We start from the raw sequence: 27,298 nt of genomic DNA, 5'->3' as shown, positions 1-27,298 counted from the left end.
GGCTTCTAGCAGTATCTGTGTGAGGAACACTGGCCATGATGTGGAAAGAACAGAGCTAGTTCTCATTCTGTGTGAGTGGTTTCTTGAAGTAGATAAACTTAAGTTAGAACCACAAAACCCTGTTTTTCAGTAGCATAACTCATGCTTTTATTGATATCCCCCCCCCCAGACTGTTGCAGCAGAACAGCCAGCTGAGAGCCAGGAACCCAAAAAGAAAAGACGACGAAAAAAATAGAGCTCCTGCCTTCTTGTCAGAGTAACACTCACCCAGCACAGCTTTTCTGTTACAGACTGTCAGCAATTCCCTGGACAACTGTACCTATAAAGAAATTGTTCTGGCAATGGAAAACAAGTACTCTCCCTCGGCTGCCTGAGCTATGCTGGCCCAATGATGCACAATCTGTGCAAGACCTTGTATTTTATAGCTAAAAGTTCAGCTTTGGGTAGGCTGTTTGGACACTGTTCTGGGAGCTGCCTTTGCCATTAGAATGTGCTGCTTCAATGGAGTCCTCTCCCTCAGCCAAGTCCCTTCTTCTTAGAGCAAGACAAAGATTTGTCAATTGGGCTGGTTTACTACCAGGAGCCCTGTCCTTGCAAGGACCACAAGCATTGGCACTCCCTGCCAATAAGTTAATTGTTTGAGAGTCTTACAGTCTGGTTGTCTCCAGCTCTATTTTCTTTTCTCCAGTGAGCCTTTGGTTATTTCAATAAGCTGATATATATCCAGAGCTTCACCTGAAAGACAGTTGTAAGCTGTTAAATTATTTCCACTTGGGCACTTTCTGAAAGCCCACAGCATAAAAGTGAGAGACCCCTGCCAACACCATGTTTTCCACTGTTTTGTTGCTTTAAAGGCCAATGCTCCCTCTGTGAATACAAGATCACTGCAGCTGTAGGATGTAAAGATAGGAATAGAGAAGCCACCTATGGTGGTACAGTGAAAAAAAGGAGCAGTTTATTAATATTCCTGTGGTTGGACTATAGTGTTCTCTTGTTTCTGCTGACTTTAGCTGTAATACACTTGGCTGCTTTGGTCCATGGTCCTGGAGAGAAGTCAGAGGTTCCTACCACTAGGACTTGTTCACTTGTTGCGCCTTTCCTAAAATGCACTTTGGCTTAAGCTTTACTAATAAAGGTTGTTTAAAGAGGTATTGCGTGGCTTATTTAAAAGCAATGCATTGAACCATTCACTTTTCTAATTGCCTACTCATCTATGCTTCTAGAGTTAGGCAGTTGGTTCTTGAAAGAACAGTCTCACATTTCAGGAGGTATTTAAATAGCTGCTACTTAAGTTATTTGCATCAATTAAGATATTTGTCAAGTGATGAGTAATTATCACTTTATCCTGAATTGGTGGGTACTAGTATGACTTCAGCTTGAATTGTCTGCAGCTTTCTCAACAAGGCTGTGCTGTGCTAAGAACAGTCAATGGGAGAGAGACGAAAGCACTAGAGTCTTAAGAGGTATTTACACTGGAGCTGGAGGTGTAATTTTCAGGTCAAGTGTACATACCCCACCCCCACTAGCTCACAAGCTAGAGCACTAAAAATAGAAAGAGGGTGCAGGTAGCAGGATGGGCTAGTCACACTGAATATAGTCATGAGACCGAAGGTATGTACTTGATTGGCTAGCCTCTTATGGTGCTGTGGCTCCATTTCTAGCATGCTAGCTTGATCAGAGATAGCATGGGTATGTCTACTCAACCTAGAATCTACATCTCCAGCTCCAATGTGGACATATGTGTAGGGGTGACAAAGGGACAGCAAGCGAGAGGAGTTTGCACAATGTTACTGCAAACCCATCACCCAGCAGGGAAGTGGCAGTCCTCTAGGACTTGCCCCAGAATTTATACACAGAACAGGCTTTAGCTGGGAATTCCACATCGTGCCATTGGATTGGAAATGCAGGCTGGCCTTGGTGCTGAGATGGTACAAGCAAATATGTGGTCATTTTCAGCGTGCATGGTCTTTGTACAGAGCCAGGCAACTGCCTTATGGGAATCTGTGCTTTGTTTTTACAGTAAGTAGTTTGTACCTATCAGGTGACTGTGACAGAGCAATGCTCAACCAAAGCTCCTAGCTGAACACAGCTCTGTGACAGCATTTAGAAGCAAGTGCTGCTACTTACATATGGGAGATTAGCTGTTCATGCTTCAATAAGCTATAATCTGCTTCTCATGCCTAGCTTGTGTGAGATGATACTTACCTAGTGGGATGCCATATCTCCTCTCCAGACCACTTGGATTTGATGGAGTTACACAATCCATGGTCACCTCCTTCCTTAAACACAGGTCAATATCCACAGCGCTGAAAAAAGCCACTGACTGAGGCAGATCCTGTAGGCCTAGCTTGTAGGCAAACATGCACCTGGAAGAGTAAGAGTCACTGCATGTAAATACTTAATCCTTAGGAGAGTCTTTCCCTTCTCGTGGTGGGCAGCTGATTCGAGCTCTGTTGCAGGAGCTACCCTCAGACCTGCAAGTGGGCCAATTAGTGCTTTGTCACAGCTCTTCACTATATCCACCACTACTTTGAGATCCTCAGATTGCCCTGGCAGGTGGGAGACTCATCAAGGCAGGCTTATTCTACTAGCAACCACCACAAGGCAATTGCTGGGTGGTACAGCTGGTTTGCCAAGAGCTTTCCTTCAGTGCTGACACTCCCAGTGTCTGTAGAGCTGGTTCTATCAGGCTTTAAAAGGTAGCAAGGACCTTGACTTCAGTTAACAAGCTTGGTACCCTCTAACAGAGGGAGGAGAACTTCTGCTTAATCAAGCCTAGTCCTGCCTGCAGTAATAATAGCTTCAAAGAACATTAGTGGGTTGTTAAAGATTATTTTGCATCCTATTTGCACAGCACTTTGAAGATGTAAAGTGCTTTATAACTACACAGTAACAGGATTTTGGTATTGCTGAAGAGGAGGTGGGAGGAAGAGAGCCAAGGTATGTTCAGTTTCCCTTCTAAGAAAGGAAGAACCCAGACACTTAACTCCGGTTAATCCTCCGAGAGAGAGAGAGAGTGTGTGCGTGTGTGTGAAATTTTCCCAGTGTGAAGTCCACTGCTGCCAAGGCATGAGCACCACATGGGCACAGAGATGCTTTGTTTACTGGCATACTTAACTAGATGCAAGAGCAAGCAGCTCTGCTTTAGTCTATTTCACTGTAACAGTGCTGGGATGTGCTGATAAGGGGACTCATGTAAAGTTATCTCAAAACTAATTTTGAAACTACAAATTAAAAACCATGTGGGTTTGAATCACTAGAGCTGCCTCACTGCTGTGACCACGGTGCAGCCACATAATGGAAAGCTACTAGTAGCAGGACCCAGGCACCAGGAAGGAGTCATTCTGCTGTGGCAGTACAGGGCTTTAACGTGCACACGTGCCAGGAGCAGCATAGGAGCCTTTTCCGGCACAGCAGTGTTGCAGGTACTGACATACATTCCTGCTCCTGCTAGGAGAGCCATGAAGCTGAACTGCTCTGCATTCAGTTATATAAGGGAAGATTTTTTGACACACACAAGCCTTCAAGATTTGGAACTTAAATTAGGTTCTAGTTCAATTCCCACCCAAGGGCTGTTGGGCCTGTGTGAAATTGGGGTGTGTGTGTGGGGGGGGTATTCACATCAAAAACTTTCGTACCCCAATTTGCCTCTGTTAGCAGAGTGGTTAAGGACTGACTGCTACAGAGCCTGATTGCCCCTCTCACTTTATAACAGGTTTCAGAGTAGCAGCCATGTTAGTCTGTATTCGCAAAAAGAAAAGGAGGACTTGTGGCACCTTAGAGACTAACCAATTTATTTGAGCATAAGCTTTCGTGAGCTACAGCTCACTTCATCGGATGCACTTTATAGATCTCTGTTTAGATCAGGAGTGAGGCCCACAAGAAGGGGGAAGCTTTATCTGTAATTGCCTGTGTTAGCCTGGGTGGTGAATGAAAAGGAACTCAGTCTCTGGTGCTGCTAACTTGACTCTTTCGGCCAACTCCACATTCACTAAGGACAAAACATCTCTTAACTTTCCTACCATACTAACACTTTCCGCCTATTCTGTCCCTGCAGTTTTGCCCCTATGAAACAGCATGGTTGGAATGCTGCTGAGTTTTTTAGAGACTTTACCGTGTTAGGAGATTGGTGATCTGCAGAGCTAGGGCTGCCCGGTAGCGATCTTCACCCTGGACCAGGTAGCGCACCTCATCATGAATGCTGATGCAAAAGCGCCCATCAATGTTGAATTCTTCAAAGAGCCATTTCATGGACACCAGCATTAGGTGCAAGTAATCTACAGCTGAGCTCTGCACCACCCAATTCACTCTGCTGGTTACAAACTGGAGGAAACACAAACCAGAAGCTAGAAGGGTTCCAGAACAGATTCCTAGAGCAGGCACATTCCCTGGGGAAGTCTGTTCTCGTGGGGTCACACGATAGGAACAGTTGGTGATAACAAGACTGAAAGGGTTGTGTTGCTGGGGCAGCGTTTGACTATACAAATCCCATTAAAAAACCAAACCCAAAACCCCAAGCACACCCACTGGAGAGAAACAGAACTTTGCTGGCAGAATCTGTGCAAGATATCTATATACCAGTTGAACATAATTACAGAAGGGCACTGTAATAGAATGATAGGATACAACAGCAACAACTTTTGTTATTTCCTAGACACTAACCAACCCTCATTATACAATTACCCTTTTATAGGAGCATGTTCCCAGCATGCTTTTCGTGGGGGCATTGACCTTTTAAATCTAGCAGAAGCAAGCAGCCTCACCCCTGAAGGAGCCATTTACAACTAGTTACTGCAGCTATCTACTTGCTGGTGAGTATGCTGAACTCCTGTTATGTTCTCTCTTATTCCTGAGGATATGACACATTCTCACAGGCCTCTATGGTGTCAATGGGTTCAGCAGGCACTACTCCCACTCACGAGGCCCTGGGGTTTAGTTGTTTCACCAGGACTGGGTGCACGTCGCACTTTTGAAGATGCCATCCTTCACATGAGACTTAAACCTACCCCTTTACAGGCTGTTCTGGGGGGAAATGAAAATGCCTGTGGCCGTTTCTAGAAAGCACTGGGGCTAATCCCATTGTCTTGATCATATTCCTTCCCGCAAGGGAAGTGGCTGCAATGTTGCAGACTCTGTGAACTGCCGCTGTTGCATTTGACTACAGAGGCCCTAAATTACTAGGGCCCAATTCTGCCTACACACCTGTGTGACTTCCTTGACATCAGTGGTGCAAGTGAAGGCAGGTTAGACCCCCTTGTCTACCCCATAGCTGCAGAGACACCTGGGGTATGACAGGCACCGTAAGAACCTAGCTTTGATTCAGTCTGTAACTCAGCTTCTGACAATTGATTCAAGAGCATATGCTGAGTACGCGGAGTGGGGAGTGGTGCGTGTGTGTGTCCTAAAAGTTAAATGTTTTCTTTGCTGTAGCACAAAACTTTCAAGCAAAGCTGCTGTGCATCACTGTCTGCCCCAGGGCAGCGCTACTGAGAACTACAGCAGCACCAAAACGTATACGGGTTGAGCACCAATAAACTTGTGGTTCCACAGGATGATCCAAACTGTTCCCAATCCAGGGCAGTATTGGTAACCAGCCAGCAGTCCCATGGCCACTCGTACTTTGAACAGAATAGAGCAGGATGCAGTGACTTACTCCTACAAAGTTAGCCTGTCCGGACTCCAGTTCCCAGCACGGCAACATGGAGTGTGGCTAGCTGGGAGTGCCAAGGCCATCTCATTCAAACTGACAATCACCGAAAGCAAGAGTTCTGCAGGGCCAAGTCAGAGCTGGGGGTCAGGCTAGGGTTTGCTCTTACCTCACCCTTGACCGCAGGTGGCTCCAGGGCTCTGCTGATGCAGCAGCCCAGCACAGGGGTTCTCGGTGAGGCAGACATTGCAATGCTTTCCAGCTTGTTGAACATTTCTGACTCAGTCCCTCCAGCCCACACACGCTGGCATACCACATCCCACTTTTTCCTGTGCGACCTGCGGTGTGGGGAATAGAAGTGTCACTACATCTTCCCCCAGGATCCTGTCACAGAACAGTCTCTGCAGAGGCATTGGGGTCAGAGCTGTCATGAAAGTCACTATGGATAATAAGGGGCTCAGCTGCACTAGCTTTTCACTTCTGCAGACTTAGGGTTATGACACATCAGCCGACTGGCAGGAAGGGAAGCCCCTAACTAAAGGAGCAGGAGATTCTGTGGAAGAAACGTGTCAGCAGAGCTACATGGAAGTTCTGAGCTGGAAAACCAGGGATGCTGCAGGTCAGGACAAGGTGCATTGCTGAGTTGTGGGGACAGACGGGAGGAGGAAAGATCAGGATTGCAATAGCAGGGAATGTTGCAGATTAGGCTTAAAGTGCATTGGCGGAGGCTGGTGGGGAAATCTGACCAAAGCCTGACTATTTCATGGCTGTCTCTTTCCTTACACAAAAGCTAAAATTGCCCTTGGCCTCCAATTTCATTTGATTGAGGGAGCTACTGACTTGCCCGATTCTCTAGACATTACTGATGAAAATGGTTTCCCGCCTTTGCTGTTGACTTGCCTCTTTCACCAGCATCCTCTTTCTGGACATAGGACTCCTGTGTATACCAGCTCTCCTTTCCCCTTGTTACTGGCACAGCACACATCCGAGGGCTTGCGCATCCCATTTCCCACCCCCACTCCCTTTCACACAAACGGAGATCGAGCTTTGCTCCCTCACCTCTTCGTGGTTTCTCTCCGTATCCTTCGCACGTCCTGCCAAGACACAGAACTGTCCTCTGCCCTCTCCACTGGTAAGCCCAGCTCTCTCACTAGCCACTCCCCTTCCTCAGAAAGGTGATACCTGGAAAATAGGAACCAGTAGGGATAAACGGCATCTGAGATATCCTGGAGTTTCAGGAACAAGATTCATGGTTATAGAACTGAGCAAGCCAGCTCAGAGGCTTCAAATTAATTAACTCTTGATTGGCAAAAAGCATGAGCTCCAGATTCAGGACACTTAGGCCAGGACTCTAAGAGAGCCGAGCAGCCTGCAATGTGCTCTACCTTCACCTAATTACGAGGGATTTGTCTATGTCAGAGACAGACAGTTTCATCTCAGGCAGCTCCATAGGGGCAGCCAACCTACCAAAGGACTCTTCTGGTCCAGATCCCAGGAGGAATGACCCAGCTGGAGACAGACTGAGCTAACAGCATGGCAAGTTTCTGGCCAACTCCTTCAACAGTGGACACAACAATGCCACTGACAGATCACACTCCCCACAGCTTTCTACATCAAAGCTTTGCTAAGTTAAACCACAAGGCAGCACTCACCGCCGGATCCCCTTGGTGACTGCATACATCTGCCGAGCCTTCTCAGCTGCCTGCTGCTGCGTCAGCCGGTGGTTAAACTGCATAAGTAGGCGCTCTGCGAAGGGCTGGCCTGCCCCATAGATGCGCCCGTAGTTGAAGACTTTGGCATGCTCCCGGCTAATCCCCACTGTAGAGGCCGTCTTGCTGTGCAGGTCTGTGGCGTTGCTCTTCTTCCCCTGCAGAGTCATCCAGCCAAATGCAGTACAGCCTGGGGTGCAGGAGAGAGGAGGTTAATGCAGACAGCAAAGGGGTCTGAGTCAGACCTCACAGCATCACCATGGCAATGCTACATCCTGGCCCAGCATCTTAACTGCAGTCCATGTCACATGATCGCAGGGCGGTGCTGCTCCAGCTGAACCTCTCACCATGCATGCCAGCAAAATGAGCCTCCCCGAGGACAGCAGCTATCCAGAGCTCCTGGGAATCCACATCTGCTCCAACAAGGTAGTAGCCCGGAGGGACCTGGACCATGGCTTTAAGCTCGCTGCCTACCCGGTCAGCCTGCGGACATAGATTGATGCCACTTTGAGCATGTCCTCCTACACCTCCCTTCCCCATACCATTGCCAGGCTAAACACAACTTTTCTCCAGTGGCTGTCTGGTCTCTGCATCCTGCTTTCCTGGAAGATCGTATCATGTGGTGTTAACAGCACACAGCTCTTCCAGTACAGAAATGTCAGCCAGAGACACTCCTGACAAGGGGAATCCAGGCAAGGAGACCAGCTACTGCCTTGCTCCACTCTTACCCGCATTCCTTTGTAAGGGCCTCTGCATCCCAGATAGAGTCTAGAAGGTCTCCACTGATTCTAACTCCCTTTTCATTGAGGTCTTGTTCTCAGCCCTTGAGCTTCTGGATCTCATCAGCCCTAGGTTACTAGGCCAACTCATGTCAGCGAGGCAAGAGGGCAAAGAATTATAGAACCAGCCTCTGAGATCTACAAAGTTCACACCCAACCCAAGACATACCCCAACTCCCCCAAGTCTGATTTCTAATCCAGGACAATTGTCGCTAGCTTGAGATATCCTGCCCTGTATGGCAGGAGAAATCCCACACCACTGTGCTCCACAAATAATCCCTCTCCAGAACACAAAAAGAGCTAGTTCTGTACCCGGGCATTGCTGGCAGTCAGCCAGGTGGGTTCCACAGCCCGACGAGTGATGGTCCCTGCTGTTATCACCTGCGGCAGGATGGCTCCATAATTACTCTCCTCGTCATAGTCCGGATGTCTGGAATAGAAGCGGAGTGTCACTGCCTGCCCACTGGAGAGCAGTAGGAATGAAGAAGGCCTGGCTCTGGCTTTTCCCACACTGAGAATCAGTAACTGAAAGGGACTTCCCAGTGGCTGTAGCCAAGAAAGATCCATCACATGGGACTGCATTTCTAAAGTCCTTTTATAATCCCATCTTGGAGTCTGATTGCTGAACTAGTTCCAGGGTCAACACAGGCCAGAGAGTTGAGACTGATGGGAGGAAGTAGGGGAACTAGGAAAGAGACTATTCCCCTTGTACTGCCCCAATTCTGACCCCCTTAAGGATTCAGGTTCCCATAGCCTCAGAAAAAGAAAGGTCCAGTAGTCAAAGGTCAGATTTAACTGAACAGAGGCCACTGACCTGTATGGCATTTCCTCACATACCTAGTTACTGATCGAGGCAGCTCCCCTTTCTTCAGCCACACAACCATTTGGGAGCTGTCGAAACAAGAACACATGAGGCCAGGGCCCCAGTGAGACAGACTGTGAAGAGAAAGGCCATGAACAGCAGCAGCTGAGCCAGGAAAACCCCTGAAGGGAAGATCTCACCCTGGATCTTCAATTCTATTTGGGGAACCCAGTCTCTCTCCCCCACTCCCAAGTTTGCATCCCCTTTTCTCAGGTTCTTTCCTTCAGCTGCTCAAGGCCCACACACTAGAGCTGAGCATACTGTCTCCACGGTGCTTCTAGCCCTTGCCATGCCAGCATGTGCCAAGGGCAAGGCAATTTTAATGATCAGTTAAGCAGGTTTTGGGTACTTTTGACTGCCAAAAGATTTAGTTTGTGGGAGATCTGTCCTCTTGCTTGGGTTGAAGCAGCACATTCTGGCACTGCCCACACTCCTACAGCCCAGTTAGTACCCATTCCCATTAACAATGGCTGCTGCTCACTATGGAGGAGTAAAAAGGTGCCACCAATAGGCAGAGTGATCAGGAGCCACTCAGACATTTGCTGTTTTCCCACCTCTAACTGAATGCTACATGGAAAAAATGCTTTAAACGGAGGGATGAAAACTTCAGCTTAATCCAGACCATGGGGCAAAATCATTCATTCACAGGATAGGACATTGAGGCTGTGATAAGAGATGGGGCTTCATCCCTCGGACCTGCTTTCCTCCCTCAGATCCTGCATCTCCAGTACCACAGTTCAGATTAGCCCCCTGTAATGTGGTCAGGCAGATACAACCCCACACAGCAAACTGTAAGGAAACAGACAGTGATATTTAACGTGGGAGGAGCGCCCTGTCCAAAAAACAGCAGTGGTCAAGGGGCATGTTACAATTTTGAAGTTACTGTACTCTGCTACGAGGAGTTAGTAGCAAATCTACCAGACCCCCCAATGTGTGCATTTACCTGCCTGACTCCAGGAAGTGCTAACAGTGGGGGCAAATGTACTCTCAGACTATTACAAATCTACAGTCCTTCTGCAGCACTAAATGTCTAATCCTTCCACCCCAGTCCCTAGGAATCCTAGTGGAGAGTTTGTCCATATTAGATATAGCTGGGCCTTGACATTCCCCTCACCCTTACCCATAGGAGCACCTGTTGAACTGCCACTGCATTCCTTGGGAGTTGAAGACACTTGCCCCTCCAGCCCCAGATCCACAGCACTAGGATTCTTGACCCTGTCTGCTTGCTCATTGTTTAAGCTCCCTTCCTGGTCTCACCCATTAGAGTTTCATTTGGGCTCTTTGCCTAATCCCTTTTTTTCTTAGGCATGCAAAGTTTGTGCCATGGATCAGCCTCTTTAGAGGCCTTCAGGGCTCTTTCCCTTATCAGCTCTAATGCTCCTCCAATGCCTCAGCGTACAGAGGTGCACTACGCCACAGTTCCTGTGCAAATCCCACTATCATTGGTCACTCCGCAGCAGATCCCCCATAGGTGGGGACTTCGCAGTTTAACTGGGGGAGGAGAGGAATTAGTGTCTATCTCACCTGATTCGCTTGTGAGCGTTCCTCCAGAACGAGATCATTTTGTTAATTTCAAGGGCCCTCGTCCCATCAGTGCCCCCAGTGCCGGCCCGTAGGGTGCCATCCTCCATCCTGGGCAAAAAATCCTTGGCAAAAGGGCTTCCAACATTGTTGTCATTCCCATCCTTTAACAGCAAAAGAAAGGAAGTTGGCTTGGCTCTGTGTATTGGGCAGTTATTATTATTAACTAGAAATGAAGCCCTGGTCACTTCCCTGCCCCATTCCACATCTGTACAAGTACGTCCTTAACACCAGCCCTGCCATGAGCTGCTGATCAGGGCAGGTGGCTACATCAAAGAAGTGGAGGCTGAAGAAGGAGCGCAAGTCCATTCAGCAGACAGGAACTGGGAGGCTAATCCAGCTGAAGGTACACAATCATGAGTGGGAGGAGGGAAAGTGAGGAGCCATAGAGGGAGGAGGGGAGAGGAGAGCAGAGAGGATGAAGAAGAAGAGACCGTGCAAAGCCTTGAAGGAGAAAGTGAGGAGCTGGGACTTGGTCCAGTTAGGCCAGTAAAGGGCTTTAGGGAGGCTGAGTACAGTCTCATCTGAAACCCGAGGTATGTACTTGATGTGCATTTCAGTGGGGAACTGTTCAGTACACCCCAGTGAGGACAGCAAGAGCATAGCTGGGTCAGTGCAGGGGGAATGGTCTCCAGATATGTCACTCGCTCCCCCTTTGGGGCCAGCCATGGGTCTCAAACGCCATGCCCTGCACTCCACGGAGGGCTCAGCAACAAACAAGAAGCATTCTATGGACTCCACTCACCTTATGAGGCAGCCTGAAGAACCAGCAGCCAGGGATGTTGATATCATTGTAAGGGCCATTGCCATGGTGATATATAGGCTGGCTCTCCGCACACTCCAGTTCCAGGTAAGCAGTCTCTCCCTGAAACCATCCAGCATGAGACACTTGCTAAACTTAGAGCCAGAAGAAGGAAAAGCCTCAGGGGTGGGGGAAGCACCTAGTTAATGATAGTGCCAACTCAACTACACAAGCACCGGGAAATAAAAGCCTGACTCCTCACACACTACAATGGAGACATCCATTGGACTCCTGAGAGCAGCATCCTAAAGGGACCTTGCTATGGAGGGAACTGCTCCTCGTCAGCCATGCAGGAGCTTGGGTCCTCTTGTTCTGCTTGGAGAAGCACCTGTTCAGTGAATCCCAGTTAGCTGACACACTCCCACGTTCCACTTACCTGTCTGGGCCCTTTAGCTGTTCTGTCTGATTCAGCTTCCAGATCAGTATCCATCTCCAACTGGCTCAGCACCTCCACCTGGAAACAAAGGGGACAGAAGGATCAGAGAGCTTCTTAGTATGTTCTTTGGCTTCCTAGACAGCTCTTCCAGGAACCTCTTATAGTATGGGGCTGCTGTTCTCCAGCACCATTGTTGCGCCCACAGCTCTCCAGCTTCCTCATTTTTAAAGTGAGTTGTGTGTTGGTGAAAGGTGTCAGCTTGATATCTAAGAAGACTTTAGGCGTCTGTTTATCCTTGAAACAGGTACAGACTAGGAAGCAGCAGGGCAATAATGTGCAGTAATGACCTGGAGAGACCACCCTGGGGCAAATGGGGAATTCAGGCTCCATAGCTATTAGTCTCTGGCCTCTCTGCCGAGACTCTCAGCAAGGAGGCCAGTTCTTTTCACACAGGCTGCTGAAGAGCCATCAGAGGACAAGAACTCTGTCACTTATCACTGTGCTGGATTTGAATCAGCAGCAGGGATGAAAGAGGCTCTCTACCCCATTCCCATCCAAGCCGGCCAGTCCCCTTTCTTACATCACTTTAATTGGATATAAGCACAAAAAAGTGTTTAACCAGCAAGAAAGCAGCTGTGCAGAACAGGATGGGGGTTTAGTGAATGTCTGTGAGAAGAGGGCCTCTGGGCTCCAAAATGGGATTCTCTGTTCCAGGCTACAAGAAATTCTCTTGCTTCTCACTACTTCAGACCCTCCCTTCTTTCCCTCAACCCTCTCTGAAATGACTTCTCAGTTGCTCCAAGTCACAGGCTGCTAAGATTTGGCATTAACAAATCTCTGAGAAGGGTACCACCTGGCCAGACTTTTAGTAGCTGAAAACCAGAGGGACTATGGGAGTGAAGAGGTCAGATGTTGGTTCAGTGGAGTTGAACTGAACTCGGTATTTTTTAATGTTCTGTTCATATATTAGAAAAAATAATAAAAATCAAGATTCCTTTCAGGGAAATGACCATTGAAAGCAACCCCCGTGTGAATCAGTCAAGGCTAATCGAGAAAGCCAGCCACAGGGAAAATGATTGAGGAACCCAGGGGGATAGTTGGTTTGTTTGAAGGTGCCGGTTCATTTGCAGGGCAGGAGCCAAAGGCAGTTGGGCCCTCTCTTCTCACTCAAACAGGTGGACATCCGTCACGCTTTTCCAGGGGGAACAGGTGCCTTGGACAAGTTTTCTGAGCCTCTACTCCCTTCGTCCCTCAGTTCCAGCAAACCCAGCTTTACCTGTTGCCAGATAGTGCTGTTGTCTGTTAACATGAGCTCCTCTTCAAGGCAGGTGTTCAGTGAGCCAGGCTGCTCATTCCCTCTCTCCTTACAATGCTCCTTATACAGATCCTCAATAACCCTAGAGGGAGAAGGCAAACGAGAGATGAATGGTACTCAGGAACCTGTGTCTTTGGGAGCAGAGACAGGTTTCATATCGAGCATCTGAAGTGGAATTTATTACCGCCACAAGCAGCACCCTAGGACAGTTACCAGGCTCCACAAGGACATCTGTTCAGATAAAAAGATGAAAATAAGGGCAACGTACCCCCCAGCATCCCTCAGAAGGAGAGGCCAAGATTCCCAGCCAAACACTGCTTAGCCAGCGAGGTTTTTTCATTCATAGATTCATAGATTCATAGATATTTAGGTCAGAAGGGACCATTATGATCATCTAGTCTGACCTCCTGCACAACGCAGGCCACAGAATTTCACCCACCACTCCTACAAAAAAAAAAAAAAACCTCACACCTATATCTGTGCTATTGAAGTCCTCAAATTGTAGTTTAAAGACCTCAAGGAGCAGAGAATCCTCCAGCAAGTGACCCGTGCCCCATGCTACAGAGGAAGGCGAAAAACCTCCAGGGCCTCTTCCAATCTGCCCTGGAGGAAAATTCCTTCCCGACCCCAAATATGGCGATCAGCTAAACCCTGAGCATATGGGCAAGATTCATCAGCCAGATACTACAGAAAATTCTTTCCCAGAAAATTCTTTCCCAGGTAACTTGGATCTTACCCCATCTAAAACCCATCACAGGCCATTGGGCCTATTTACCATGAATATTTAATTACCAAAACCATGTTATCCCATCATACCATCTCCTCCATAAACTTATCGAGTTTAATCTTAAAGCAAGATAGATCTTTTGCCCCCACTACTTCCCTCGGAAGGCTATTCCAAAACTTCACTCCTCTGATGGTTAGAAACCTTCGTCTAATTTCTAATCTAAATTTCCTAGTGGCCAGTTTATATCCATTTGTTCTTGTGTCCACATTGGTACTGAGTTTAAATAATTCCTCTCCCTCTCTGGTATTTATCCCTCTGATATATTTATAGAGAGCAATCATATCTCCCCTCAGCCTTCTTTTAGTTAGGCTAAACAAGCCAAGCTCCCTGAGTCTCCTTTCATAAGACAAGTTTTCCATTCCTCGGATCATCCTAGTAGCCCTTCTCTGTACCTGTTCCAGTTTGAATTCATCCTTCTTAAACATGGGAGACCAGAACTGCACACAGTACTCCAGGTGAGGTCTCACCAGTGCCTTATATAACGGTACTAAAACCTCCTTATCCCTACTGGAAATACCTCTCCTGATGCATCCCAAGACGACATTAGCTTTTTTCACAGCCATATCACATTGGCAGCTCATAGTCATCCTATGATCAACCAATACTCCAAGGTCCTTTTCCTCCTCTGTTACTTCTAGTTGATGCGTCCCTAGCTTATAACTAAAATTCTTGTTATTAATCCCTAAATGCATGACCTTACACTTCTCACTATTAAATTTCATCCTATTCCTATTACTCCAGTTTACAAGGTCATCCAGATCCTCCTGTAGGGTATCCCTGTCCTTCTCTAAATTAGCAATACCTCCCAGCTTTGTATCATCTGCAAACTTTAGTAGCACACTCCCACTTTTTGTGCCCAGGTCAGTAATAAAAAGATTAAATAAGATTGGTCCCAAAACCGATCCCTGAGGAACTCCACTGGTAACCTCCCTCCAACTTGACAGTTCACCTTTCAGTAGGACCCGTTGTAGTCTCCCCTTTAACCAATTCCCTATCCACCTTTCAATATTCCTATTGATGCCCATCTTATCCAATTTAACTAATAATTCCCCATGTGGCACCGTATCAAACGCCTTACTAAAATCTAAGTAAATTAGATCCACTGCGTTTCCTTTATCTAAAAAATCTGTTACTTTCTCAAAGAAGGAGATCAGGTTGGTTTGGCACGATCTACCTTTTGTAAAACCATGTTGTATTTTGTCCCATTTACCATTGACTTCAATGTCCTTAACTACCTTCTCCTTCAAAATTTTTTCCAAGACCTTGCATACTACAGATGTCAAACTAACAGGCCTATAATTACTTGGATCACTTTTTTTCCCTTTCTTAAAAATAGGAACTATGTTAGCAATCCTCCAATCATACGGTACAACCCCTGAGTTTACAGATTCATTAAAAATTCTTGCTAATGGGCTTGCAATTTCTTGTGCCAATTCTTTTAATATTCTTGGATGAAGATTATCTGGGCCCCCCGATTTAGTCCCATTAAGCTGTTTGAGTTTCGCTTCTACCTCAGATATGGTGATGTCTACCTCCATATCCTCATTCCCATTTATCATGCTACCATTATCCCTAAGATCCTCTTTAGTCTTATTAAAGACTGAGGCAAAGTATTTGTTTAGATATTGGGCCATGCCTAGATTATCCTTGACCTCCACTCCATCCTCAGTTTTTAGCGGTCCCACTTCTTCTTTCTTTGTTTTCTTCCTATTTATATGACTATAGAACCTTTTACTATTGGTTTTAATTCCCTTTGCAAGGTCCAACTCTACTTGACTTTTAGCCTGTCTCACTTTATCCCTACATATTCTGACCTCAATAAGGTAGCTTGCCTTACTGATCCCTCCCTTCTTCCACTCCCTATATGCTTTCTGCTTTTTCTTAATTACCTCTCTAAGATGCTTGCTCATCCAGCTTGGTCTACAACTCCTGCCTATGAATTTTTTCCCCTTTCTTGGGATGCAGGCTTCCGATAGCTTCTGCAGCTTTAATTTAAAATAATCCCAGGCCTCCTCTACCTTTAAACCCATAAATTCTTCAGTCCAATCCACTTCCCTAACTAATTTCCTTAATTTTTGAAAGTCAGCCCTTTTGAAATCAAAAACCTTAGTTGCAGATTTATTTTTGTTAATCCTTCCATTCAGTTTGAACTGAATTAGCTCATGATCACTTGAGCCAAGATTATCCCCTACAACCATTTCCTCTATGAGGTCCTCATTACTCACCAAGACCAAATCTAAAATAGCATCCCCTCTAGTCGGTTCGGCAACTACTTGCTGAAGGAATCCATCAGCTATCGCATCTAGGAAAATCTGAGCCCTATTATTATTACTAGCACTCGTCCTCCAGTCTATATCTGGGAAGTTAAAGTCTCCCATGATCACACAGTTTCCATTAGTATTTACTTTATTAAAAACATTAAAAAGGGCTCTATCCATATCCAAATTAGATCCCGGCGGTCTATAGCACACCCCAAGCACTATCCCAGGGGAGGCTCTAATAGTTTTCTTCCCCAATTTAATTTTTGCCCAGACAGACTCAGTCATATCCATTTCATCGCTTCTTATTTCTTTACATTCTATCTCATCATTGATATACAGTGCTACTCCACCACCTTTACCTTTATTTCGGTCTTTCCTAAACAGCACATACCCTTCAATACCTGTAGCCCAGTCATGACTACTATTCCACCAGGTCTCTGTTATACCTATAATATCTGGTTTCACTTCCTGCACCAGTAACGCTAGTTCCTCCATTTTGTTACCTAGGCTCCTTGCATTAGTGTACAAACATCTTAATTTTTGCTGTTTAGCCTCACTCACATTCTGTACCCTATTAGGCACGGTTATTTTACTACCAGTATAACCTATTAGACTTGTATCTACACTGCCCTTCCTCCTACCTACAGCTGTATCCACTCTTACTTCATTTTCTTTCCACTTTTTTCTTTTTTCTCTAATAGGAAGGGAGAAAAGCACAGGCTTCTGTTCAGGGAGGAATAGATGCATCTTTAATGCCCTCAGGTTACTGCCCTGTTTGATTGACAAGCAGTTTGAGACTTTGGAGCTCTGGATTAATTTGCTGACCTTCTTCCCAGAACCTCACTCCCCAAACCTGTTCAGCAAATAACCACTAAAGATCAGAAGTCTTAGCAACATGGGACTCTCTTCCAGCTTGGTGAATACAGTAGCTTTACTGCTGACATCTCCTTAGATAGTGCATCCCATCTCTCTCACTCTCCTACCTGTGTGGGCAGGATGGCTCTTCTGTCTCTGAGAGATCCTTTGGCAAATTGTCCTTCCTCCCTGGCACCAAATAGCCCCAGCCATGCTTCTCAGAGTAATGCAGTGGGAAACCATCCCAGGTTAGTCTCATTAGCTTTGGTGTCACTCTCATCTGAAGGCTCATGAGACTGGGACCTGGCACCCAATCTGGATCATTCAGGCGTGGGCAGAGTTTACGGTACCATCTAGAGACCCAAGACAGTATCAATTAGGTTGGGGAGAAAAGCTTCAAGAGCAGTTCAAAGTTTCCTCCCCATTTACTTCCTGGTTAACAAGACAACATGAGAAATTCCCTTCACTATTAATGTTTCGAGGTGGTCCATCCTATTTCATCTTTTAGCCTAGGACAGCACATCTGTCGGGCTCACTTAGTTGATCAACATCCAGTGAATGATCAATGGGACCATCAACAAATGCGAGACCATCTGAGTGGAACTCTCCCATCAAAAGGAAACATTAAGTGGCTGTCTCCTACCTACATGTTCAAGCACACACTTTCCAAGTGCTGCATGTCTAAGGGACAGGGGAATGATTTTGCCATCTGTCTGGAGAAGCTTGAATATTTTTTCTGTCTCTTTGGGACAAAGGTGAAGTGGAGTATGAGAAATCTTGGGAGTATGGGGATTTCTCTTCCTCTTCTGGGAAGAGCACATGCTCCAGCTCAGGAACCCATTCTCAAGAACTGCCAGCCTTGAGAGGCAGTTTCAGATTTTCTTTGGGCATAGAACAATGTATATGTTGAGTATACCTTCAACCCCAGATAGCAGGGCCGTGGGGTAGCTGCAATGCTTCCAACATGCAGGAGGGTCCATCTTCTCTAGAAGTGGGAGGCAATTTAAATTTCCACATTGGCTCAGCACAGGCCACTTTGAGCGGAACACTTAAATGTGCCCAATTCTTAGTGGCGGCTTCCAGAGATGATCTCCTGTCTTCGGAAAGCTAAACTGGGACCCACTAATCTCACAACAGCCAGAGTGTAACCCTGGCCTCTGAAGCAAAAGGTACATACTTCATCCACTCAGTTTCCAGGCTCTCCACTTCATCTACCCTTCTACCACCTGTTAGACATTTAATGCTCAACAACAAAGGCATTTAGAAAGGACTGGACAGCTGGAATACCCTGGCCCCATGGGCAGGAAGAGGAGCTCAGATAACACATCCACAGATTTGTAATAGCAGCTGGAAATGTTTCCATCTACACACCGAAGTCACCATTAGGTGGTGAGTTATGCAAATCCCTTCTGAATGACTCACCCCGGGTGGCCTGGCAGGTGCTGGGTTCTCTTTGGTAGCAAACTGATAGTCTCCTTCAGACGCTCCAGGAAGGCCCATCTCTCAGGGACTTTCAGCTCTTCCTCTTCACTGGGGGGACCAGGATCTGATTTTGTAATAAACGTAACCTCAGCAAGAGATGTTCTCTCTACACCCACTTGAGAATGCAGCATGATGAGAAACAGTGCCCTTTCCGACAGCGCACTCTAATACATGATTCAATGTTTGCTCAGTTGTTTCTGTTCCTCCTTTTCTAGAAAGTTACACTGACTATGCCTCTACTTGACAGCTGGATTTTCCCATGGTTCAGATTTGCCACTGCTTAGACTCTGTGCTACATGTCTTTCCTGCAACCTCATTAGAACTTAGAGATAGCTGGTATTAAACCCGTTTTCCACCCTCACCTCCCCACCATGTGCATGCACCAAGAGCACTACCTTCCTGCCACTCTAGGGCAGACGGTTTTTCCACCACTTTGGCTGGCTCGCTGTTTACATCTTCATTTTTCTTCCTTACTGTTTTCTTCTTCTTCTGCTTAAATTCCTGTAGGTCCCACTCCAGGTCCCATAGCCACGGGTCATCCTTATATCTGCATGGCAGAACAACATTACATGTAACTTGTTTTGGCTTTGCGTTTCTACATTCTGCCTGATCTAGACTCTGCCGACGTCCTGAATTCTGACACCTGGTTCCAGTTTACTTTACCAGGGACGAGGAGGGATACACACAGACCTAATTTTTGACTATTTTCCCTATGAAGCATTAACTTGAGAGTTATGAACAGAATAAAAGCAGTGGACCACAGCAATGCCAGCTTCCCGCATACTACCCTTTGTCAACATGCCTCGCCCAGACTGAACACTCAGAAATCCAGTCTCCATTGAATCTTCAGCCTCTACAGAGGCTGCTAACAAGCTGGTGCCAATTCTAAAGATAGTTTCTGAGCTGTGAACACTTGTCTGCTAGGGATTGGATTGAGGGCCAGCCCTTACGAATATGGGGACAGATTTGGTGATCAACAGTCTCCTTAGCCATCTAAACACACTATTGTCGTATCAGTGCTAAGTAAATTCCTTTGCTGTTTTAAAATGAAAAATGCTTTCTCTCCCTGCACTAAGTGCCAGGATCTAAGCCCTTTCCTCCTTTGCATTTCCCCCTGCCATGATGCTGACCCAGCTGGTACCTCTCTTCATAAAGCAGCTGACAGGCATCGTTGGCCAGGTTCATCAGGGATTTCTTCATCTCTTTCTGCAGCTCCTCATAGGTGTCCTGAGTCTCATCCAAGTACCTCTCCCAGTTCTGATTGACAGGCAGGTAAGAAACGCCCATTTCCAGCATCCCTGCAAAGGTCACAGGATGTGGGCATCTACAGCACAAATACATATGGTATTAAGCACAACCCAGAAGGCATTTGGCCTGTAAGCACTAGGCTATTCTACAACTAAAAATACAAAATCTGTAACTTCAGCTCTATTTCCACTTAGGAGTTTCCCAACCTCACGCTACTGCCTGGAACTGTCTATGGCTTTTGCCCTCCTACACCGGCAATTACTGAAGGCCTTAATATGAATCTGTATGTAGGGCAAGCAAAGAAAGTCGATTTCACCAACAAGATCCCTCAGTCCCATCCACGAGAGCTTCATTACAGGATCCCTCTCATTAAGAGCTGCCCATTTTATCTGAGTGTGAAATTATGATGCTTATTCCTTCTAGCCAGGAGAGAGGGATCAGGGTCCCCACGCAATGGGGCTCTGTGCAGCCCCAGAGTTTTGGCACCCATCTGCCATTGCAACTTTCCACAACATAAAGAACTTGGATGCTGATCGCCAAGCTGGAAATGAGTTTACCCCACATCTCCAAGAGGATCAAACTCAGGCCCTCAGCATGACTGCATAAGACTGCAGCAACTGTGCCAAATTCCCTGTATCGGTGGCCAGATTTTCATGGCTCCTTGCAACAGTTAATTTTTGTATTGGCTGAGGTCAAACTCCTTCTCACCTCTCCATGAAGAGTGGCAGCTGCTTCTGGAACACTTCATGAGTGGCTTGGACATCAAGGGCACAGTACTTCATCAGTTCCTTTGGGGGCAGAAACAGGCAACAAGTAGGAAGATTAGACTGTGTGTATAGAGCATAGTGCAATGAACTGGTCGAGCCCAGGGGCGCAATAACTTAGTGTCATTGTGACTGTCATCCAGTTACACTAAATACCTCCACAACACAGTTTTCTACCCCTTCCTCACAAACTTCCCCTCAGGTCTCTCCCTGCGAAAGAAATCTCAGTAGTCTGGGTCAGAGGCATGCAAATCTTAGTCAACCAATGGCCATATTGGCAATGTGCTGGGAGACAGAGACGTGCACCAACTTAGCAAGAAAAAGGACCCAATTGTAACTGCCCTGATCATTAGTATGGAGATGCTGCCTGTGGAGACTAACAGGAGCACAAAGTGCTCCATCTTTCCTGGGGATGCTTTGTATGTATCCAAAAGCCACTACAAGGAAATGGAAAACATGCTGCTAGCAAATGTTATTCCTGCTGAGAGTTTTGTTTTTATAATTAAAGAAATCCCCCAGGCCTGGCTCCTCCTCCCCTGGCCTCTCCCAGAAGCTGCTCACCCTTACCTGGAAGTTCTGTCTGATGTCACTCATGCTCCCCTTGACAAACAGCTCACGGGCCTCTTTCTCCAGCGGCTCACCCCCAACGTACAGGTCATGCACGTCTGCAAGGTTGTTAATACTGCTGATGTTCACCCAGTCCCATGAGCCAATCTGTAAAGAGACAAGCCAGCAGGCCAGCTCAGGGCAGGAAAAGAACTGGCAGCTAAATAATATATCTAAAGTACAGTTATGATAAGAAAACAGACTATATATAAATTATTATTTGTATTACTATAGTGTCTAGGAACCCTAGTCATGTACCAGGATCTCACAGTGCTAGGCACTGTGCAAACTCACAACAGATAGTCTCTGTATAATCTAAGGTTTTTGTAGGCATCATGGCAAAGGAGAGTTTTGGAAGGGGATTTGGAGGAGGATAATGAGGTAGCTTTGCAAATGTTTACAGGTAGCTCCTTCTGAGCAATAAGGGGTAGCATGGGAGAAGACACAAAGGCAATAGAGAAGGGGGATCCAATGGAGGGATAATATGGTCACAGTGACAGGCGAGGACAATAATCTTTGCAGCAGTATTCCGAACATATATCAGTGGAGCAAGATTGTTTTTGTCAAGGTAAAAGGGCACTCCCTTATTCCACAGACTTGCTCCTCCTGTGTTTGCAAGTCAGAGCTACTGGCTTTATTGTCACCAACCACTTCCTACTCCTTTGAAGCTACAGGAGTGCAAGATGGCTCCACTGTGCCTTATGCACTAGGTCACCAGCAGAGTTCTGACTGCAGTCCCTTTCTACCTCCTATATCATCACATGTAATAAAGAGCCTAGCTCAGTTTTTAGACCCCAACTGGAGTTTACAGAGATGGCCAGTAACAGCACAATATAAAACATTTATTACAGACTCTTTTCCTTCAGACAATGCAATGGAGCCATCCATTAAACCATTCCTTTGGGAAGGCCAGAGCTAGGTCCATTGTGGAGGGGAAGGAAGGGGGAGGCTTTTAAATGCTAAGGAAACAAAGTGAAGGCTCTATGTTAGTGAAGAAAACAAAGTGAAGAGTTAGGCTCTATAGCACTAGTTAGCGATGCACAAATTTCCTCAATGATTCTCCTACTCACTGCAGGCCCTTCAGTTTTGCTGCGCGTTTTCTTCATGTGCTGTTTGACCTGCTGCAATCCCTTCCTCTTGCCATGCTTAGCAGCCATCCAGAGGCTACGCTGAAATCCCGTCAGCCCTGAGATGGCCATGTGCATGCTCATGGTGTCCAGGAAACGCATTCGGGAGCCCTAAAATGCACAGCAAGTTAGGGGTTCTCAAAGTTCTTTTCACTGTGACCCACTTCTGACAACAAAAATTACTACACAACCTGAGGAGGAGGGGACCAAAGCCTGAGCCCCACCGCCCTGGGTGGGGGGCCAAAACCAAAGCCCAAGGGCTTCAGCCCCAGGCGTAACCTGAGCCCTGCCACACAGGGTTGAAGCCTTTGGGCTTCAGCTTTGGCCCTGGGCGCTGGGGCTTTGGCCCTGGGCGCTGGGGCTTTGGCTTCAGCTCTGGCTGGCCCACAGTTTGAGAACTGCTGGGTTTGAGAACAGGCAGTCAAGGAGCCACTGCCTTTTTCACAATTCATGGACTCAGGCTTCTCAAGAATGGAGCTAGGTGGATGGTGGGGAGGCAGTCCAGTGACTGAGCTGCTAGTGTTCTGTGCACACAGGCAATCAACTGGAACTTGACTTTAAGACTCAACATCTTGCTCTTCTTCATGCTGAACTGACAAAATCTGACACCCAGATTGGACAGCTTGCCCTGAAATCAATCACACAGATCCAAGCCCTTGTACAACTCTGGCAGCAATGGGAGTGCTTGTTCCTTCTGTGTTCTAAAGGCTCCTCGGGTCAGAAATGAAAGAATCCAGGCCTGTACTATGGCAGTAAACCAAGATGCTACCAAAATGTCTTGCTTCGTTCCACTACTTACAAGCTATTTTTGTCGCAGATCTTGGACTACTGAAGTCCATGTCATCTGCCAGCTCTGGTCTTCATGACTTTCCTGATGCTAAGCACAATGTCTTATACTTTGGCTCACAGGAAAAGGAAACTGAAAAGCACCAAGAGGCAGACTGCTGCCTCTGTAACACTTTACAGTTGAGAATCTCAAAGCAATTCACAACCCTTAATGGAACAAAGCTCACAATCCCTCCCATGAGGTGTGGAAGTGATGTTATTCCTATCTTACAGTTAACTAAGGCACAAAACCTGACCTTCAAAATTAGGTGAGTGCAATTATACTTACAAAAGCATGCGTAATTTGTGCATAATTACAACTGCAGATGCAGATCAGGTGAGCGTACATGCAAGTGGCTGGTTAAATGTAACTAGCAGTAACTGCCCTAGCAAATTAACTTTGTAAAATAAATTATACATTTAACTAATTTATTGTATACACTCAATTTTGAAAATCAGGTCCTAAGTGGCTTTCCTCAAACCCATGCACAGAGCCAAGGAGAAAGCAGGTGGATGAAATGGACATAAATTAGGAAAGTACTTACTTGGATCAAGTATTGTTCTTTAATGTATGCTCGATCAAAGGCGACATTGTGACCCACCACCAATCTCTCTGTCCAGTCCTGTTTGGTGAGACAGCTTGAGTTCAGAGCAGTTTCTAGTGGGATAAAGTCAGCCAGAGTCAGTTGGCTGGACCAGGTATAGCGTTCTTCTAGCAGCCGCTTACTGCACCAGGAGTACCTGGAAAGGAACCACATTATATTCTGGATTACTTCAAATTGTGAAGACTGATTCCCATCTGCTAGTCTTAGTAGAAGGACTAAGGAGGGATGAGCCAAATTCCTCTTCCGCCCCAGAATTTGACTTTTCAAGCAGGGCTGAGCTACACTGGCAGGAAGCAGCGTAGGGAAGTTTGCACAGCTGCTGCCCAAGTTTTACCTGTTCATGCACCAAGGCTGTGAAACCAGCACTGAATTCACTAACTAAATCGAACTGGAATTTCACATAGGCTTTAGAACTGGCCTATGTCCAATAGCTACAGCTCCATGGGACCATTTACTCCCTATCAAACCAAGTATTTAGCACAACGGAGAAGCTCAGCTCTGCTGCTCCTCCATCCATGTCCACTGTGGTAACAGTTAGTATTGTGGCTTCTCTTGTATATTACAGTTATCACATCTTACCAGGCACTTGGAGAAACAGCCACTGCCAGTGTTGGGCAACGGCCTTCTGCCATGCACACTTCAACATCAAACACCAAGGCTCGTTCTTCAGGGAAGTCTACAGCCTTCCTCTCACCATTGGGTCCATACTGTGTCCAACCAACTTCCCAAGCCCACTGTGAGGGCATGGGGGGCACCTCACAGTGGAGCAGCTGATTAGCAGTTTCCAAATAAGGAAGGCTCTGCTTCTGCGCCAGAATTCGGAAGTGCTCATCAAGATCGCTCCCATACATGCGGGGCAGCTGCAGCTCTACATCAGGGAGCGTGGCTGTCTCTTTGCCCCACAGGTCATGCTTCTGCAGATGTTCCACACTCCTCTTGATGTCAGCATCTGAGTACTGCACCTGAGCACCCCGAAAAATCTGCTCGTGAAGAACCTTGGACAGCATCTGGATGTTTAGTGGGTTCATTCGCCGTTGACTGGTACCAGAATCTTGCATAACCTCCTCTTGCACCGGGCGACTGGCAGAAGAACCTGAGGCACATCTCCGCTGCCTGGCTCTCAGTGATGGAAACAGATGTGCTATTGACTTCCTCCAGAGCAAATGTGTCATCTTCAAAAAACTTTAGTAACATGGAGAACGGGCAAGAGTCTGCCCTTTTTGGTGGGATAGGTCTGCAAAGAGAAGCCCAACAGAAGGACTGAAATTTAGCAGAATTCATTTGAGGCTCCCCTCTCCTCTCCCTCCCAAAGAACCTGAGCACTTGGAGCCACCACGAGCGACACTGGAGCAGAACCAGCACGGGCAGTTTAAGAAAAAACCCTCCAGTGTAGACAAGGCTATAACGTGATACTGCAACTACCTGGCTTATCCCATTCCAGAAGCTCACTCCACCCTACCATGGGTCAATGAAACCCCATGTATCCCATCACAAAGCTCCTCCCCTTTGGCTTTTCCCTACCATCCATGGGACCCTCACTACCCTGCAGGGATCTCTCTGCCAATCTCCTCTCCCAGAACCACAACGGGTCTCAGCTTCCCCTCAAACCCGCCCTTACATGTCTCAGCCTCCCCTTCTGCAAAGGGGAACTCCCTTCATCCCCCAGGGTCTCCCCCCCAATCCCTATAGTCTCAGCCTCACCCCCCCCCCCCCCCCGCAGCCTCCTGCTATTCCCCTCCCCCCTCCCCCAGCCTCCCTATGGGTCTCACCCCCCCTCTGGGTCTCATCCCCCCCCCATTCCCCTCATCCCCCCCCTCTGGGTCTCATCCCCCCCATTCCCCCATTGGTCTCACCCCCCCATTCCCCTCACTCCCCCATTGGTCTCACCCCCCCATTCCCCTCACCGCCTCCCTCTGGGTCTCATCCCCTGCATTCCCCTCACCCCGCCAATGGGTCTCAACCCCCCTATGGGTCTCAGCCTCTCCCCCCCCCATTCCCCTTACCGCCTCCCTCTGGGTCTCATCCCCCCCATTCCCCTCACCGGGTCTCAGCCACCCTCCCCCGGACCCCGCATAGTTCTCAGCCTGCGGGGGTGGCTCCCCCCACCCGCTGGCTTCGCCGCTCGGGGCTGCTCGGCCCGGCCCGCAGGGGTGGCGCAGCGGCGGGGCAGTTGCCACTGGCCGCGTTGCGAGCCAGGTCTCGAGGCTGCGACCGACCTCAGATGATCCTGGCCAAGCAGGGGGCGGTGCCCGAATGGACCAACCCACACCGCCGGGCGCTCTTTCCGGGTGTCCGGCTCTCTCTCTTCCCCCTGTCCTCGGCGTGGATGGAATCATCCACAGCGACCAGGCCGCATTCTCAGCTTCCTATGGCTGTTGTTAGTGTTTTAATGGAGAGCGGCCGCGTGGCCTAATGGATAAGGCGTCTGACTTCGGATCAGAAGATTGCAGGTTCGAGTCCTGCCGCGGTCGCAGGAATTGGCTTGAAAAAGTAGCTTTTTAAAAACTTTATTTATAAAACATCGATTTTAAAGTAGCTGAAAAGGGAAAAAGAAAAGGAGGACTTGTGGCACCTTAGAGACTAACACATTTATTTGAGCATAAGGGGAGATTTTATGTACACAGAGAACATGAAGCAATGGGTGTTACCATACAGACTGTAACAAGAGTGATTAGGTCTCACCTTATCTGATCACTCTTGTTACAGTCTGTATGGTAACACCCATTGTTTCATGTTCTCTGTGTATATAAAATCTCCCCACTGTATTTTCCACTGAATGCATCCAATGAAGTGGGCTGTAGCTCACAAAAGCTTACGCTCAAATAAATGTGTTAGTCTCTAAGGTGCCACAAGTCCTCCTTTTCTTTTTGCGGATACAGACTCACAGGGCTGCTACTCAGAAAAAGGAAAGAATCCCAGAGCAATGGCCATAGGGCAAATCCCAGAATGGAGAAGCAAGCACGAACTCAGTCCTGATGCAACAGCTGAAATAATTTAATGAATGTTTATATTTATTTTTATTTCATATTAAAGAGCTGTAATTGTATATGTATTTGTTTTCAAAAAGTTTCAGATTATTTTTGAACCATCTGGGCGAAATTGCAATAATAGTAATAATGAATTAATAATTGTAGCTAATAAGATCCTGGAGAGTGTATCCCAAAACACAGAAGAATTTCCCAGAGTGATGCCACAGCAGATCCTGACTCTATGCATGAGTGGGAGAATATCCCAGAACAAGGCCTGTTGAAAATATAGGGCTTTGATCCTGCAAACAGTTATTCATATACTTAACTTTACTGCCCAGAGAAGCCCCATTGATTTCAATGAGATTACTCACAGTAATAAAATTAACCATACTTGAAAGTGTTGCAGGTCTGGGTTTATGACTGTACATTCCAGACCATGCCGAATGGGGATGTATGAGCATCTGTTCCAAAGTCAACACCACCATACTGGGTATTCCAGATACCCCCTACTGCAATGCATGAATGCATATAAAATATTGTATATCATTGTTAAATGTATGTGTGAATATTCAGGAGAAACACAGTATCACCACATGTTCCATTCTTGTCCACCCTCTTTGCAATTCATTCTTCACCCATTTCTATCAGGGTACAGTATTTCACTCACACCCACGCTGAATACAACATTCTTGGTTTTT

The 27,298-nt window shown here is 47.0% G+C and overlaps 2 protein-coding genes and 1 non-coding gene across 6 annotated transcripts in view; 2 read left to right on the top strand and 1 right to left on the bottom strand.

Annotated features, from left to right (window-relative positions):
* FANCI (FA complementation group I) overlaps nucleotides 1-305 on the top strand; it is a 32,405-nt gene extending 32,100 nt beyond the window's left edge. Inside the window, exon 37 of the mRNA XM_077829005.1 lies at nucleotides 170-305. Within this exon, the coding sequence (XP_077685131.1) occupies nucleotides 170-235 (66 nt within the window). The 3' untranslated portion in view covers nucleotides 236-305. The remainder of the gene's footprint in view (nucleotides 1-169) is intronic.
* POLG (DNA polymerase gamma, catalytic subunit) lies at nucleotides 129-25,931 on the bottom strand. 4 transcript variants are annotated; one of them, XM_077828997.1, is made up of 23 exons: nucleotides 25,673-25,931; nucleotides 24,211-24,865; nucleotides 23,572-23,767; nucleotides 22,145-22,312; nucleotides 21,036-21,182; nucleotides 20,413-20,492; nucleotides 19,598-19,780; nucleotides 18,852-19,003; nucleotides 18,397-18,520; nucleotides 17,103-17,327; nucleotides 13,033-13,153; nucleotides 11,757-11,834; nucleotides 11,324-11,443; nucleotides 10,522-10,682; nucleotides 8,973-9,026; nucleotides 8,448-8,565; nucleotides 7,704-7,839; nucleotides 7,300-7,546; nucleotides 6,707-6,829; nucleotides 5,817-5,985; nucleotides 4,115-4,323; nucleotides 2,206-2,366; nucleotides 129-735 (listed from the first exon to the last, which is right to left on the bottom strand). In XM_077828997.1, exons 2-23 carry the CDS (start codon nucleotides 24,801-24,803, stop codon nucleotides 671-673), a joined length of 3,630 nt encoding a protein of 1,209 aa, XP_077685123.1. In that variant the 5' UTR covers nucleotides 24,804-24,865; nucleotides 25,673-25,931; the 3' UTR covers nucleotides 129-670. The 4 variants fall into 4 exon arrangements, with proteins under 4 accessions (XP_077685123.1, XP_077685124.1, XP_077685125.1 ...); XM_077828998.1 differs by having other exon boundaries at nucleotides 25,738-25,931; XM_077828999.1 differs by having other exon boundaries at nucleotides 25,848-25,864.
* Nucleotides 25,932-26,029: 98 nt separating this feature from the next.
* On the top strand, nucleotides 26,030-26,102 carry TRNAR-UCG (transfer RNA arginine (anticodon UCG)). Its single transcript has one exon. It is a non-coding gene; the product is annotated as a tRNA-Arg (tRNA).
* Nucleotides 26,103-27,298: the final 1,196 nt, after the last annotated feature.

This window comes from Eretmochelys imbricata, chromosome 10 (genome assembly GCF_965152235.1).
Source record: "Eretmochelys imbricata isolate rEreImb1 chromosome 10, rEreImb1.hap1, whole genome shotgun sequence".
In the NCBI taxonomy this organism is placed as follows: Eukaryota; Metazoa; Chordata; order Testudines; family Cheloniidae; genus Eretmochelys; species Eretmochelys imbricata.
This window is presented reverse-complemented; position numbering and strand designations above follow the sequence as displayed.

What these genes read in the sequence shown, in the direction of transcription:
- POLG (XM_077828997.1), bottom strand. Translation starts at nt 24,803, where the DNA reads ATGACACATTTGCTCTGGAGGAAGTCAATAGCACATCTGTTTCCATCA. An exon ending in CAGCTGCTTTATGAAGAGAG is followed by an intron (nt 19,004 to 19,597) that starts GTACCAGCTGGG and finishes TCTGCCATGCAG; the next exon opens with ATATAAGGATGACCCGTGGC. An exon ending in ACAGCACTATCTGGCAACAG is followed by an intron (nt 11,835 to 13,032) that starts GTAAAGCTGGGT and finishes CTTTGTTTCCAG; the next exon opens with GTGGAGGTGCTGAGCCAGTT.